At 38.5% G+C, this 16,918-nt stretch overlaps 1 protein-coding gene and 1 long non-coding RNA gene across 2 annotated transcripts in view; one reads left to right on the plus strand and one right to left on the minus strand.

Moving 5' to 3' along the window:
- Positions 1 to 1,843: 1,843 nt before the first annotated feature.
- The window catches only part of LOC113650598 (SH3 and cysteine-rich domain-containing protein 2), a 33,687-nt gene continuing 18,612 nt past the window's right edge, over positions 1,844 to 16,918 (minus strand). The window contains exons 4-11 of the mRNA XM_027159019.2: positions 15,586 to 15,670; positions 15,350 to 15,462; positions 15,172 to 15,253; positions 14,457 to 14,512; positions 13,458 to 13,546; positions 12,557 to 12,608; positions 5,318 to 5,455; positions 1,844 to 3,836 (exon numbers count right to left, since the gene is read on the minus strand). Coding sequence (XP_027014820.1) covers positions 3,738 to 3,836; positions 5,318 to 5,455; positions 12,557 to 12,608; positions 13,458 to 13,546; positions 14,457 to 14,512; positions 15,172 to 15,253; positions 15,350 to 15,462; positions 15,586 to 15,670 — 714 coding nt within the window. The 3' untranslated portion in view covers positions 1,844 to 3,737. The remainder of the gene's footprint in view (positions 3,837 to 5,317; positions 5,456 to 12,556; positions 12,609 to 13,457; positions 13,547 to 14,456; positions 14,513 to 15,171; positions 15,254 to 15,349; positions 15,463 to 15,585; positions 15,671 to 16,918) is intronic.
- On the plus strand, positions 11,557 to 12,417 carry LOC113650599. Its single transcript, XR_003442466.2, has 2 exons — positions 11,557 to 11,719; positions 11,848 to 12,417. It is a non-coding gene; the product is annotated as an uncharacterized LOC113650599 (long non-coding RNA).

The raw sequence follows: 16,918 nt of genomic DNA on the forward strand, positions 1-16,918 counted from the left end.
ATTTAGTAAGTTCATTTTAAACTTACATTTTTTTTCTGTTTCCATACTGAATACTGTCTTGTCACTTGATTTCACATCCTTTGTGTTTGTTCACGTCCCTTACGTTTGTGTTGTCACTTACGTTCTAGCAGCTATAAACAGTCCTTCTCTTTTTTCTTTCTCTTACAGTTAAAAAGTACAAAAAGCTGTTCCGATGCTCTGCCACTGGAGACTCCTTACAGAAAACTCCTTTGCGTTGTTGTTAAATAAAAACACATTTATTTAAGTCCCTGTTAATAAACACCTACTGACCAATCAGATTTAAGAACTCCACAACAGAAACATGGTATTCAGCTTAATAAAATGGTCCTAATTGGTTTCATCTAAACAAACCCAGCACCATTTATTTTTCTGTATTTAAAATAGTTTCTGTGGTTTTTGGATGTCTTGGGAGCTTTAGATCTGTGCTCTGGCCGTAAATGAGAGTTATTCCTGGGAGAGAGACACACAGTGTACAAGCGTCGGCCTTATAAACATATTAACATGTTTTTTTTTAAAAGAATTGAATAAGTGTGTTATTTATGGATCAGTTTGTGAGGACGTGCTGTGTCTCTGTGTTTGGTCGAGGTTTTATAGCAGCCAGATGTTCTGTTTAAAACCAATTTTATATCAGGCTGGTCAGCTGTTTTATAGTGGCAGTGTGTGTGTGTTCTCAGAACAATGTGTGATATCAGTACATTGTGAATATAATAGTGTTTGACTGTGTAAAGAGGTGCACATGGGTTTACTGCTTGACATGAAGCTGCTCGCTAAATACAGGGTTTTTATTATGATTAGAATTTAACATAAATCTCATACTGACTTGCAAAGTGTCTCATTTTCCACACAGGAGAGGCAACATGTGTGTGTGTTGTTGTTGTTGTGTGTTCATGGGACCTTTCAGCAAATTAAAAAATCCATTCATTATATCTAAATTACATAGCATTTCAATAGCATACAGGGAAGAAAGAAATAGCTTAGTTATGTGGGCGGGGCCTAGTGATGTCTATGAGGCAGGTGGAGCAAAGTGATGGATAAGTGAAGTGGGTGGAGCAACTGATGGCTAAGTGAAGTGGGTGGAGCAACTGATGGCTAAGTGAAGTGGGTGGAGCAACTGATGGCTAGGTGAAGTGGGTGGAGCAACTGATGGATAAGTGAAGTGGGTGGAGCAACTGATGGCTAGGTGAAGTGGGTGGAGTTACTGATTTGAATGAAGTGGGTATAGCAGACTGATGTGATAATAAGTGTAAATCCATGGCATAGTTCTTTTCTGTCCGTCATGAATGACTCAGCAGTGAACAGCTTCTGTCACAGATTATTCACCTTTATGTTCATGCTATTAATATAAAAATGTGGATTTTATTTTCTTTAATGCTTTTTCTGTTCATCTAAATCTGGAGTATTCTCTGTTCACAGCTGCATCTCTGCCTTAATCTGACGTGCCCTTTTTCATTTTTACACCATCTTGGTCTGTGCTGAACATCACAAAGCACAGAAATAAAATAGCAGTGTGTGTGTGTGTGTGTGTGTGTGTGTGTGTGTAAGACATGGACACAAGGTCCTTCCCCCAGGCTGCTGGACTCCTGGATAGTGTGCTATGGAAGGGCATCCAAACAACCTGCTCTATCATCACTAGGTGCCGTCTGAAGGAGTTTTGCCATCTTACAGAGTAACTCCCTGGACCTGCATCCCTTGGGCAGACCCAAGACGCAAGATCTCACATCTCAGCCAGCAGTAAAAGGAAAACGGAGGGATGAATGAATAAATAAAGGATTTGCATAAACACACACATTATCATGTACACACACATAATATGTACTGTAGATGCCATTTTATTTCACCATGTGCCAGTGTAGAAGTTTACAGAACAGACATTCAGGAATTCAGAGATTTTCTTATATATAAAAACCACCTGAACACATTCCCGCTGTTGACATATCAAGTTCCAATTTTTAAAAAAATTCTTAAACAATGAGATCCAAAAGTCTGACTCCAGGATCAAACCAATCACTTCTTATACATGTTCCTTCATCAATTAATTATCTTAGCAACTTCAATAGGGATAAATAAAATGTCTGAGGACTGAATGATTGTTTATAACATTAGCAAGAATGTGAACTAGGTTTTTCAGATGTTCCACACGATGCAATATAACCTTAAATGTTTTTTTTAAAATTAATGGTTGTATAAGAGAAATCAAACACATGAGGCTGTGTTGTTATATGTGTAATAATAATAATAATAATAATAATAATAATAATAATAATAATAATAATAATATATTTGTAAGCTATGCAGCTAGCTAGCTACAGTAGCTAGTTACAGTACACTACAAGCTTCTGAGAAATAGTAGCAAAAAATAGAGATCAGTTTAAACAAAAATTATTATTAGTTTTTTTTATTTATTTCAGGTCATGTTTCACTGAAGCTACTCAGTTTTGCCATAACAGACATTTTACTTTTTTCATTTGTCAATCACTTTTGTAGCTGTTAGCCTCTCTTAGCCGCTAGCAAACTGCTATTCATGCCTCACTACGTTTCTTGAAATATCTATACAGTTAATGTTAATGTGCATATGTTTACCTACAGTGTATAACTTTTGAGTTAAATTGCTATATTTGAGCATATTAGGTGTTTATACCTGAGGATAGCTTTCATGCTCTTGTGCTTAAAGTTATTCTTGATGTAAAAAAATAAACAACAAAAAACAAACAAAACTGTATTCTGGCTGGAACTGATGTTAATTGTGGTCTGCTGTGTTCTGTTCATCAGTCCTGATTCAATAATCCTTTATATTGGACATCTTGGTGTAAAATCTGTATGCTTCCTTTTTTCTTTCCCACCCCTCCAAAGTTTTTCATAATTTCAATTAACAACATGTCTTAAATCTCACTTTGTGATCTCACACTGAAAAGTGTTCACTATGTAGTCATGGAGAAAAACCCTCTATAAGTGTGTTAATGTTAACAAGTAAGCGATGGTGATGATTATTTTGGTTAGCTTTATATTAAATATATAAATTATACAGTACATTGAACAGCGACAATACTCCTCAGGATTTATGCATTAAGCTCTGTTTTGTAACTAAACTGAAGGGTTTTAACACAGTGACTATGTTATATGTGTGTGTTCAGTGCTCCAGATATCTACAGTCTGATTTCAAAATTCAAACCCTTCTCCTTTCCTAACTCTCCATTGAAACATGAAAAGTATTACTGTCCCCAGAAACCTCAGTAATAAGCACTCTGGTATTACAGACAGTTATATAAATATAAAGTAAGATTTTATCTAAACTACTTCAATAATGATCCCAACACTTATACAGCTGTTTATTTGTCTAGCTTGTGTTCTCCATGATGGGTCTCCTCCAAGCTTGCTGGTGCATCATGGGAATGATGGGACACTTGTCCTATACAGGTGTTTTTTCTCAATCACACATGGGATTTGAAGCGGCTCCTGCTTGCTACTGTAATGTTTGAGTCCACACATACACACACACAGTAACTGCATCATCCGAACCGAAACTGTTCCACTGGTCACGTGTGCCTGAGGTCAGAATCAGAGGGTCGGACGTGCTTCTTTCATGTCTCATTCTGAGAGCCGGGTGAAATGAAGTCAAGAGCACTTCCTTTTCAGGATGCTTGCTGGTGTATGTGTATGTGTCCCTGCCGTCGTTGTGCATGTATGCATGTATGTATGTGTGTGTATGGTGAGGTTGTTCATATCTCCACTACACAACTGGAGGGTACGAGTCCTCTCTTCTTACCGCTGGTCAGCTTCAAAAAGCCGTCGGTTTCCTCTGCTTTCCCGATACAGATCTGAAACAAAACAAGTTAAATTATAGCCCTGATGTTCTTTATTATTTTTTTCATACCTCCCTACCCATTTCCTACCTAACCCCCCTTCTCTTCCTCCTCCACTCTTTGCCTTGTCCTTTTTTGTTGTTGGAATCTCACTGATAATTTATCAGCTCAGCTTAGATCACTGTCTCAAACTCATTATGATATCTGAGACTGCTGATTGTGAAATGCAGAAAAAGCTGTTTTATGTACATAAGCTCCTTATTGTGTGATAACTAGGTGACATCATCATAAAACTCTAGCACACTTCATCATTTCTAAATAGAGAGAAAGGAGTGTGGTATATATGTACAACAAACACAAGTCTAACATTTTCATGCAGGCTTTTGTTTTCATTTTCAAATTGCAAGCAAAATCCAGAGCATCATTGGTGCTCGTTATTCTCTTTATGATGAAAAATCACTAACCTAAAAAGTCAAAAATCCAAAAATAAACATTCCTAGGCAAGGTTAACTCTCAGTGCTGGTCTCAAGCCTGGATAAAATGGGAGGGTTGCTTCAGGAAGGGTATCTGATGTAAAACCTGTGCCAAAAATCTAATTTGAAAACCCTGAACTCCATTCACTGGATGTGCATTAAACATTAATTAATCTGCATAATGGAGACATGTTCATTTTACATGTTTACACCTGACAGGTTGATGTTACAAAGTCCTAAGATTTGTAGCTTTAAAAAGAAATCTGAACTCAGATGTCAAACTGCAGGATTAGATGTACTGTACATCAAATCTGAGCACATGGTGTTTCCTGTAATCAAGGCTAATATCAGAGAAAACAGAGCGGGTCTTGAACGTGTGTCCGGTTTCATTGGCAGTCAGACAGACGTACGTCTCCACGGTAATGTCATAATGTCTGCGAGATGGTGGACTAGAGATTTGATTGGTTTGAGACTAATGGCAAGCTTCCTAAATAGGCTGGAATGACTGTAGATTCACCATAATGGAAGAAGACCATAATGTCTGACAATAATGATATATTTTTAATTAACTGATACGTGATTAGGGAAAAAAAATCATTGTTTTAAATAATATTTTAAATATTTGAAACTATGAACTCATCCCCACCGGCGATGGCAAGAAATCAGTTGCTTGGACACTTGAGACTCCCGGCTATTCGTTTTTTTCTTTTCTAGAAATGCTTTTTTTAAAAAATTATTATTAATATTTTCTTATTTATTTTATTATTTTGACAATTTTCTGTCACCATATTACAAGGAGGTTTTCAGCACTACATACTTATCAGCCACCATTTTCTTTAAATATTATGTGCAACGTGAAACCTAATCAAATCAAACAGCAAAAAAATCTAAAGTTTTAATTTTTTTTCAGTGTTGAATAAAACAGAAAAATCTAGAAGATCAAGTGCATAAAACAAACAACAACAACAAAAAAACATAAAATAAGAATTGAATTTCTTTTTTTTTTTGCATGTGTGAGCTCACCTGTAACTCTTTTACAGTCATTTGTCCTTTCTCACGGTTGCCATGGAAACCCTGAGTAACCTTCCATACTTGTTCTCCAGGACGCACACGCTGCACGAAGTTAGCAGGGAAAAATCCGACTCTGTCTCGACTCTTCCCCTGATGCACACACACACACACACACACACACACACACACACACACACACACACACACACACACACACACACACACACACACAAACACACATAAACACACACGATCAAGTGAGACAGTCACCATAGCAACCACCACCAGCCACCAGCTTTGTTCTCTACATTGTATGAGTCACAACACACTTCATCAAATTAAATATGCATCAAAATTGTGAACAGATCAGTTTCATCTTTTATGCCTATTCCCTGTGTGTTTCCTTTTGAGATTTTTCTTTCAGGATGGCTGACACAAGCAGGCATTAGGCAGCATTAGACTCATCATTTGAGTTATGTGAACAAAAAATTCGCAGCAAATTTAAACACATAATAACAATTAATCAGCATGAATACAACCTGCAGAAAAGTTTTCCAAAAGGTCTTTAAAACACATACAACCACCATTTTATCCAAGAATCCAGACAAGCCAACTGATGATTACTGCTTTAAAGAATCATACATTATAATCCAGTCTCGTTGTAGCTCCACTCAAAAAACACTTTTTTTTTGTTTTGTTTTTAGAGCTCAGGTGCTAGGTTTAGTTTGCTGGCCGGCTCAGGACGTCAGGTCGATGTGACCCAAATTGGGTTGATAATAGGAAACATAGCATGCTGGGTCAGGGATGTAGAGCAAGAAATGCAGTTTTATTGAAGCAATCCTTTTGAAATACATCTGTAGATTTATTTTGTCAGTAACACTCAGAAGAAAAGCTTTTCTCTAGAACCGTAAAAGGTTTTATTAGGGGCTTCATATCATATTTGGAAGCCCTAAAAGGTTTTCTAGAGAAAAGGTTTTAAAGGTTTCAAGGATCCCTCCAAACCGAACCAAACAAAACCAAACCAAAATCAAATCAAATCAAACCAAACCAATCAAAACAAAACAAAGCAAATCGATGTAAACCAAACCAAAAAAAATGAAAAACAAACAAAAACAAACTATTTTCATGAATTGGCTCAGGCCCACATGAAGGTAAAAACTTCCCACAAGCCAACCAATATCAACCAAAACAAGCAAACAAACAAAAACGAATATTGCACCTTTTATTTGTATCTATATTCCTTATTTCTTTTCGGTACATATTAAGTTTTTACAAGATGAAATACTTTAGCTTAAAGCCTGTAAAACGTATTTGAATTATAGAGATATTCAATTACATTTAAATCTAAATAATAAACAATGCATTCCAACATCAGTGAGTGTGTTCTGGAAGTTCCCTACCAGAAGCAAATCATTTCATTATAGAAATTTACACAAAATTACAATAATCTTCCTTCTTTCTATTCAAAATTTATTAAAGAATGAGTACTTCGGTTAAAAAATAGGATTTTATGAAGGACAAGTCAAACAAAACCCCAGCCAATCCACAAACCTTTCAGAAGTCCTGCAGTGTGCCTCAGATTAAAATAAGAAATATTCTAGTTCTTGGTCTGAAAGGTATTGGTAATTTTAATGTTAGTTTGAGATTTAGTGTCCGACTGCCTTTCATTTCCTTTCTCCATGTGAGCCAGGTGGCCAGTCTGGAAGGGCTAACTAGAAAATTATGGAAAGTGATCTTTTCTTTCTGAGCAGCTGTGTATTTTGGCCCAAAAATGAACCAGTGTTTCGCAGAAAAAAAAAGAAAGAAAAGAAAAGAAAAAAAATCTTTACCAAAGCTCTCAGAGTATAATGAACCTCACTGTTGGTCTGTCACATCTTGGGAATAAGTGAACTAGGCATTTCATCTACACCATGCAGGCTGTATCTAGAGTAGAGCTGATAGTACTATAGCCAATGATATGTATGATGATGATATATGATGATCACCACTCTATAGGGGGGGTTGTACTGTAAGCCTCCATTAGCCTCTTCATAAAACCACACCACCATGTTTGTTATGTTCAAAAGAGAGAACCAGACTCTCGGGTCTGACTGAAAAAACAAAAAATGTCCTTCATACATTGATCTGATACAGTTTTAAAATAAACAAGTGTTTGCTGTATTTGATTCATGGTACTTGTCCGTGTCAGTCCTTTACTGTAGATCATTATCAGTAGTATATATATTGGGGAGAGGGTGGGTGGGTCATTGTCCAATAACAGAACCCCAGCTTTCTACACAGAACCCAAAGGAACCTTATATTTTAAGAGTGTACCAGTACAAAACCCGAAACTTATGTCCAGTCTTGTCAATGGCAGAAAAAATTTATGCCATTGAATTCAAATCACATCTTTCAATTATAGATAACATGCTTATTGCTATCTAAGGGTTCAACATAGAACCATTTTGTTTGGGAAAAGGCAAAGTACTAATGGCACAGAACCCCACACAATCTCTTTTTTTAAGAATGCATCAGTACAAAACAGGACTCACATCCAGTGTTGTTCAGTTCAGAATGAAATCCACTCCTCTCCTCTTGATCTGGCTAATTAGTGTCTTTCTAGGTTTTGGATGTGTCTCAGCATCAAGGTGTTCAGATTGTTGGTGGACTTCACAGTCTTCTGTTCTCAAGAAGTATTTAAAGCCACTTGTTCTGTGCTGTATGTCTAGCCACAGTCCTGCCACAAAACATTCGTATTCACTTGAGCAGAGAACGGACATTTATACAGCTGGACTATGGCTAAATGCTTAAATGTTTACCTGCTTGTTATGAAGTGCATTACTTCATTCATCCATTACACACTGATTATCCCTCAAGTTAATTCACACTCGAAATAAATAACAGATGTTCTAGAGTCAAACTGTGACAGGACCTCCTTGTTTTATCTCACACTGCATCCCAAAGGAACAGCTTCTCCTGACATCACAGTGATTCTGACTCCTCCTGCTCTCTGGACCTGCTTGATCCATCCTGATGCCCTACTTCTGCTTGGTGCCTAATCTCTCTGAATTTGCATGGACAGTCTGGAGCTACATGGGATTGCTGTGGATAGTAGCACTACGAGACCATGTAGATGACTCTGAACTGCAATTGGTACATTTTGCAATCAGGTCTCCAACACTGAACTTCAACAAGACTGACTTTACATTACAACTAGAATGAATTTCCTGGTTACACAAGAAATACTTTTGTCCATATAGCAGGGGCAGTTCTAGCCCTTTTTTAGGGTGGCTTCAGCCTCCTGTCTGTGATCTCAGCCACTCTAAAACTAAAAGTATATATAAATATAAATAAATAGTATAAATGTAAATAAATAGTAAAAATTACGTTAAAATGCAGGACATGTTGTCGATGGGAAAGAAAATTATTTATTAGTTTGATCCAAGAGCGATTTTTTTTACTTTGCTTTTACACGCGTGTGTTGTAGTCTTTCAAAAGTGCGTCATCAGCTGTCTGCTTTATTTGAACGGAAAAGCACAGGTACGCGCAGCGTGCACGCGCAGTCAGAGCTGGAGGCGTTTATCTATAACGTTAATCTGTGGAAAACCGTAAAGACGGCCAAAAAGCAGTAAATTTCATTATTCTTATTACTAGAGTTGATAGAACAAACAAAATATTAATGCAAACACTTCTGCCATTTAATACCATAACCTTTGGCTTACTATGTAGTCATATAATATATAATATAAAACTCTTCTTGTTTTAAATTCTCACTGAGGGCTAAAACCCCCTAAAGATGAAATCCTAGATCCACCCCTGCCATATAGTACACACTTTCAGAAAGGGAAATTATTTTTACATTTTCAGATCCCACTCAGATGAAGATACACTCCTTTTTGAGTCTCTTATTCCACACACACACACACCCACCCTCCCACACACACACACACACACACACACACACACACACACACACACACACACACACACACATATTCTCCTCACCATTTACATTTTACAGCATTTGGCAGACACCCTTATCCAGAGAAACATTTTAACCTCATTTTATACAAGTTAAGGGCCTTGCACAGGGGCCTAGCTCTGGCATTTGGTGGACCTAGGATTCATACTTGCAACCGACTAATCAATGGGCCAACACCTAAACCACTGCTCTACCACATCCCTCACCAACAGTGCCTCTGGCTTGTCATTAGGAATAATGTTAGATTTAAATTGTATAGTTTATACCCAGATATATAGATTTATAGATTGTAAAGCCACTCTGTGTGTGTCAATGTCCATTGCCAAACATTGTTATCCAAATAAAATTGAATTGAATTCATTCCTATCCAGAATTAAGAATATGGAAAGACAGCACAGTCGAGCGGTTGAGTTTGCAGGTTCGTTGAAGTCTCGTACAAAGGAAACATCCATATTTGTGCACATGGTCTACTGAAACCTCTCATTTCATCTGCCATTCTGCTTACACTTCCATCAGGGCACCTATGGCACATCTAAGGCATCTTTTAGGATTCTGATGAGATGCTCCTTTAGTTCGCTTGTGAAGAAGGTGCTTTCATGTGATATTTTGTCTAAGCATTTCATTTTTTTCCCCTTCAACACTTCAATGGTAGTCTTTTCTGCTGCTTGAGTGTGTGTGTGTGTGTGTGTGTGTGTGTGTGTGTGTGTGTGTGTGTGTGTGTGTGTGTTTGTGTGTGTGTGTGTGTGTGTTTGTGTGTGTCATGTGGCCAAAGAGTCAAGACAGACAGAGACACAGAGAGTCACATAGACACACAAAGAGAGAGAGAGAGAGAGAGAGAGAGAGAGAGAGAGAGAGAGAGAGAGAGAGAGAGAGAGAGAGAGAGAGATTTCAGGGCAAAGTCTATGCAATCATTCATTCATTCCTCTAGCCCAACATATGCCAGAATATGCCAGACTTTATTTAAATTTAAATGTTAATTACAACATGCTAATTCCACACATATCTGAAATTACATTTCCCTTCTCCCATAATCATGCATGTTTGTGGAAGCCAAAATGAAATGCAAATGGAACGTCTGTTTGAACCTTTCGTTTTTTCCCCTCTTCTACTGAATCATTAATAAGACGCCTTATGTTCAATATCGTAATTTTCCTATCCTCACGCTAGAGCTTGGCCAAAAATAAAGCACATCTACTGTCCTGATTGTTTTTTCACTGTCAGTGATGTACTGTAGACCTGCCAGTCAAACTGTCTGGAACACTCTGCTATGCGGCTTTAAGATGATGGAGTGTAATGAATTACACCGGTTTTTCACTACTGTAACCTAGGAACATTGTTATAATGAGATGAGATATCACTCAAAATATGATGCAACTCTGCTGTGAACCTGATGCTTCTCAAAAGCCGACTCAAGTAATAGCGGGAGATTGTGTCAGATGTTATAGGAAAATGATGTTGTGACTGATGCAGTGGGAGGAAACAACTGTGTGCTGTTTGTTTCAGTGAGAGTCCCCGATGAAAGGGGACAAAACTTCATTCAATTTTCATAAAGCTGCTATTTTAGTCCTTTATGTTCTTTCATCATGAATGAGGACTGGAAAACTGCAGCAGTGATGGAGCATAAGTGAAGAAACAAAGGCTCGCACTCTGGATAATGACAGCAGGGAGTATTATTTCTTTCTTTTCTTAATATCTTTTGCCTGCTTGAGAGAAGGTGCAGGCCAGCAGGAAACCAGCAGTGAGGAAGAAGAACCTCTTATTTGTCACAAATGCTTATCAGGCGAGATTGGAGTGTAGGGTTAGCCATTATACTGAACTCATAGAGCAGAAAGGGACAGATTAGGTACAAAAGTTGCTGGTATTCGAACCCCCAACCTTCCAATTTAACAATTAGACAGAATACAATGTAATAGAAGTTCATGGTCTGTGCTCATGAACTGTCCAGTATCAATTGGTATGCTGTGAAGATATGTCTGGAAATTAAAAGTGGACCAACTCGTGTTTCTCCTCACTGCTATAACATTAGCTGAGGTTTCTAGAAAAACAAAATGAACACAGTGTCAGAAACATCAAGACAGCTGGTCCTAGCTGAATGTCCCATGGGAAAAGAGGACAGAGAAGGCCAGTGAGCAGGAAAGAGCAAAAGATACAGACTTGGATCTTGAGTGTCGAAGGGCTTAGTGGCCAAGCCATTGTTTGATGTTGACGAATTACATCACTGAAAAGTGCATCAACTAGGTGAAGCCACATGATCACAACAATCGAGTCACCTGACTGTTTGCACCTGATTCAGGTTTATGTTTAATGAGCACTAGTGTTTATGTCACATTTTGTTTAGCACCCATTTTATCTTTTGTAGTCATGTTGTATTCCACCTAGGAGAAGTTGTGATCATCTTCTTGTCCTGTGTATCACAGTTTGATCAGTATCTTTTGTGTTTGTGTGTTTTAAAAGTAAGTAAACTGAATCTGCACTTGCATTCTAAAACAAATGTGCTGCCTTTTATACTTTTTTATTTTAGAGAGTAACCTCTTTATTTATTTACTTACTTACTGTATGAATGTATTATGTTATATTTCAGTGAGCTGCAGGGATGATATGTAGGTGATGCAGATTACGGAGTCGTGACAAAAAGAGCTGCTCTTGGATCTGTGAAGTGTGAACGGTGGCGAACATGGAAGAGATTCGAAAAGACTTGAAAGCAGAAAGTTGGTGCTTCAGGGAGCGAGACTGAGCAGCTTATTTTCATTTCTTCACTTCACGTAGCCCCTAGACAGCTGTGAGACCTTTTAAAAAAGTCGTAGGACAGAAATGATCTCTTCACTGTAGAGTAAATCCTGAGAGACCAACATGCTCTTACTTTGCTGCAGAAAGTTTTGACACTGTAAGAGGTTTTATTAAGAAACACTGTCTAGAGAAAATTCGATTCCATGAAAGAAAACCATTTAAACACGGTTTAAACGCTAAGCTGACCAGACACTCATCTGCTATGCTTACAGCTCTCTTTATTAATTTCAATCCATCAAAAACGTACTCCATGTTATAAGCAATGTCTGTGAGTAAGATGCGTCTCCTCTGATCACCTCCGTGGGGAAAATACTTTTATAGCTTTTAAAGAAATGATAATAAATAAATAGTGCTTTTAACACTCTCAAGATTTCAGATAGTGGCATTGTACAGAAAATGAAACAATTTAAGACCCATGATCCATAATACCTCTGTGTTGTTGTTTTTCATTTAAATGGGTTTTATTTAAAGCATGATGTTATTTTGACATGAGGTGCTCTCACCTTCCACCAGTCCTCGTTTGAGTCGTCGATTACCTGAACACGGTCACCGGGCCTTAAGACAAACACAGGGGGAAAAGAGGAGACACAAATCAACAAAATGATACACTACATCATCTGTTAAACATCACAACTGATCAGCCATAACATTAAATCCACTGACCGATCATGTGATTAACCTGCACATTGGTATCTGTCCAAAGGCGGAATATATTCACCTCTCTATCAGAGCCAGATTCTGTTGGCAAGGACCAGCCAGACTAGCCTTCGAACATCAGTGAGCTTTATGATGACCATGACACTGGTTGTTCTTCCTTGGACTACTTTGGTTAGGTACTATCCACTGAACATCCCCAAAAACCTGTTGATCTGGAGATGTTCTGATCCAGTTGTCTATCCAGCACCATTCAGCCCATGTCAAAATCACTCAGATCCTTATGCACGCCATTTTCCCTGCTTCCCACACATCAACTTCAATAACTGACTGTTCACATGCTGCCTAATATATTCCACCCCATGACACATGCCAAAGTAACACTCCTAATTATCAACCTTATTCACCCAATGACACATGCCACAGTAACACTGTTGATAATAAACGTTCTTCACTTGTCTGTAGTTTTATTGTTATGGCTGATCTAGATGTATAGATGTAAGACTCTCTTCCAACCTCAGAGTAAAAATGCAGATCACTTTTTATTTCCTCATCAAAATTTTATACCACAGTGAGACCTGATAATGACTGTGTGTGTGTGTGTGTGTGTGTGTGTGTGTGTGTGTGTGTGTGTGTGTGTGTGTGTAACAAAGGGTGAAAAACTAAATTCACACAAGGACAGACACACACACATAGAAACACACACACACACACACACACACACACACACACACACACAGTGTTACTTACTGAAGCTCAAGGTCGTTTTTCTCCTGAGGCAGGAACTTGTACAACACCACATAGGTGTGAATGGCGCGAAGCTCAATACGCCTGGGTGGCTGGAAACACACACATACACACACACACACACACACACACACACACACACACAGCTTGAGTCTGATGTAAAGTGCACCCTACAACACTACTGTAAGCGTGATTTCCTTGTAGCTGAATAAACTGAGGGATTTATCTGCGACACTCCCTTCTGCTCGACGACAAATCTCTGTGTTCCTCTGTTGATGGTCAGCAACATGAGTTACTCTGTCTGTGAGGTGTCTCAGATGCTTTGATATTTTCAGGCATGTTTTCACCTCTATGACGAGTGGCAGCAACAGCCACTCACTGAGTAACTCAGACTCATATCCTCTCACGTGCAGCAGATCCCTGAATCCGGTTAATCATGACCAGTCCCAAAACCAGAAACAGTCATCATATGCAGATTTGTGAGAAGGCAGCATCTTTCCAGGTAATTAGTACCATTAATATTTGTTTTGACTGTACAAATGTATTATTTTACACTTCAGTGAGCTGTATAAACATTAGGACTGTGGTGACAAACATGGACTGATTTCTATGAATACCTGGCAACCCTGTCAAACAGAACTTGCCAGAAGACGTGCTGGTGTTTATAAAATATTTTGATAAACCTGAACAAAGTGTGAATTCAATCATAGATATGTGTTCTAATGAGCCGACCAACATGTTTGATTGACAGCTCTCTGGATTCAATAACACCACAACTTTACACTGTCTGTTTATTCCAAATAAACTGTCTTCCAAAATGTTCAGGATTAGAGATGCATCCAAACCATTTTTGACGAACCAATTTTCTTTTTGATATTTGAGTTTAAATTAATTTTAATAGGAGTGTCTCAGGTTTATTTACAATTTGTCCTATTATGTTAATGGCCTTCAATTTCACACCAGTGTTTTTCCAGACTGAAATTCATGCAAAAAATCTGTCACCTGTAAACTGATCTTGTCGTCCAACTCACTCTTCTCACTCTCGGCCAGAGATACCACTAGAGAGAGAGAGAGAGAGAGATTGAGAGAGAGAGAGATTGTCACAGATTTTATACCTGGGGTCATTGTTGCTCCTCTACCCCGATTTTGGCCCCATTTGGGAGAAACGATTTACACTTGTATTTTGTGGCTTTTTACCCCAGGGTCACAAAACCGTTCTCCGAGGCAGGAATAGTACGCTTCACAGTGTTGACTCCGCATTGTACAACGTGTTCTGTTTGTTCAGATGCTGAAGAACGTGTGCTATATATATCATATATGGTGATGGAAAATTCATCGTTTGTAGCGAAGAATAGACAGCTTTATTTTTAGAGCTATGCTCAGGAGAGTCTGCTCAGGACAAACCGGTAGGCAGGCAGAAATAACCGAATATATAAGGAACTCACTGAAAGATTTGCAGAAGCTCGGTGAAAAATAATGATTCCTGTTTGGGACTGCAGACCTGGTCTTTTTCCCCCTCAATTTTTCTTAATAAATCAGACAAGCATCAACAATGTACAGGCTGAAACGTCGCATTATTTTAATTAGAAAATCCCGGGCTAAAGTGTGAGCAGTATGAAACCTGAAAGGAGATAACCCAGGATTCCTTTTACTCGGGCGTATAGAGAGACTCGGGTCTTCAAGTTACTTCAAGTGTTAGTCCTTTTGGTCGTCTTACCTTCCGATTCAGCACCGCAAACAGATTCACTGTCTTCTTCAGCAACAGATTCACTGTCCAACTTCTCCTGTCCTTCTTCACTCTGGAGCAGGGAGACGGACAGAAAAAAATCCTCAAAAAATGTCCATGTTTCTGTTAAATTTAAAGTATACGATCATGTCGTAAAGGATAATCTCACCTGTTGACACGGCGACTCTGAGATGCTGTTGCAAGTCGATCGGCTCATTTGTGCGAGAGACGTTCCGTATCGTAGGGCTTCATACACGGGGTCTACTGTGCCTTGTCCCTGTTCTACACACACACACACACACACACACACACACACACACACACACAGACAGAGGAATATTGCTATACACAAGAGATCTGTGTCCGCATCAAGAAGAGCCATGTCAGCAGATGAAGATCTCTCACCTTGAGTGGGCGGGGCTTCCTTAACGACTGTAAACAGCTCGTTAGTGAGCAGTGGAGAGCTGAAGTTCCGCTTGAATGCCCCTGACTGACATGAGAATAAAGGACAGAGAGAAGTATCGAGGGATGAGAAGTGACAGAATGTAAATTGAATAAAACATCTTTCGGAGTGCATGTGTTTTTATCTCAGTGTACATTTTTGGGTAGCTATAGAACACAAGAACGCAAGAATATGATATAAATAAAATACTTTTATGGTTCACATTAAAAAGGACCATGCTGGGCAGTAATGAAGTGTATATACTTGGAATTCACAACTTATCATTCAACATGGACATGTTTTCCTAGCTGAAATGTCAAGGGGAATTTTGAAATATGACCTGCACATTTTACTCCCTTAGGCCCCGCCCCTTAGACCCTGCATCAACATGCAAATACGAGTAAGGCTGGAGAAAAATGGGACATGAGCAAAAAAAATAATAATAATAAAAATTAATGAAATAAACCTCTGGTGAGAAGCAACAGCAGTGTACACTCATCTAGAAACACTCACACACTCACACACTGGATTATCAGCCCATGCACATGCTTACTCAGCAGCTCTTATAAACAGTGTGAAGTGGTTTGGTGTGATCAAGAGAGAGAGAGAGAGAGAGAGAGAGAGAGAGAGAGAGAGAGAGAGAGAGAGAGAGAGAGAAGAAGAAAGTTCAAACATCAATAACTAATAATGGAAGGTAGCTGTAGAGCTCAGTGTCTCTTGTTTAAAATCCATAAAATCCATGACGGACAGAGGTAAAATAAAAAACACACCCACACAAAAAAAAGCTCAGCAACTGTGTATAACTGCTGAAGGGGCAGAAAAAAGTGTATGACAAAGCAGGAAAGAGATAGAAAGAGAGGACAGGTGAGGGAGATGTTTCTAGAAGGTTTTACTCAGTCCCTCGTTACAGTCCTTATACAGCATGAAAAATAAAATAATCACACTCAATTTGACAGAGAAGCAGAACCTGTATTAATGTTAAGAATTCTCAATTCAAAACATAGCACGATGCTGTCGAGAGCTGGATACTGATTCATCAGCAGGTGTAGATTCATTTGCTGTAACGGCAGCTCTCACGGAACTGCTGCAATCACAAGACCCGCTGGATTGTTTACAGCCCTGTACGACCTGCAGACGGTGTTTTTTATTTTATTTTTCACGTTCGGTTGTTTAACTACATGCAGTGGGAATCCGAGCCTAATACCAAAAAAAAAAGAATCAATTTCAATCTTCTATTTTTTTTCTCTTATTTCTCTTAATGCAGAAATGACCAGTCATAAAATCACACCATAAACA

Source organism: Tachysurus fulvidraco, chromosome 8 (assembly GCF_022655615.1).
Source record: "Tachysurus fulvidraco isolate hzauxx_2018 chromosome 8, HZAU_PFXX_2.0, whole genome shotgun sequence".
Taxonomy (NCBI): Eukaryota; Metazoa; Chordata; class Actinopteri; order Siluriformes; family Bagridae; genus Tachysurus; species Tachysurus fulvidraco.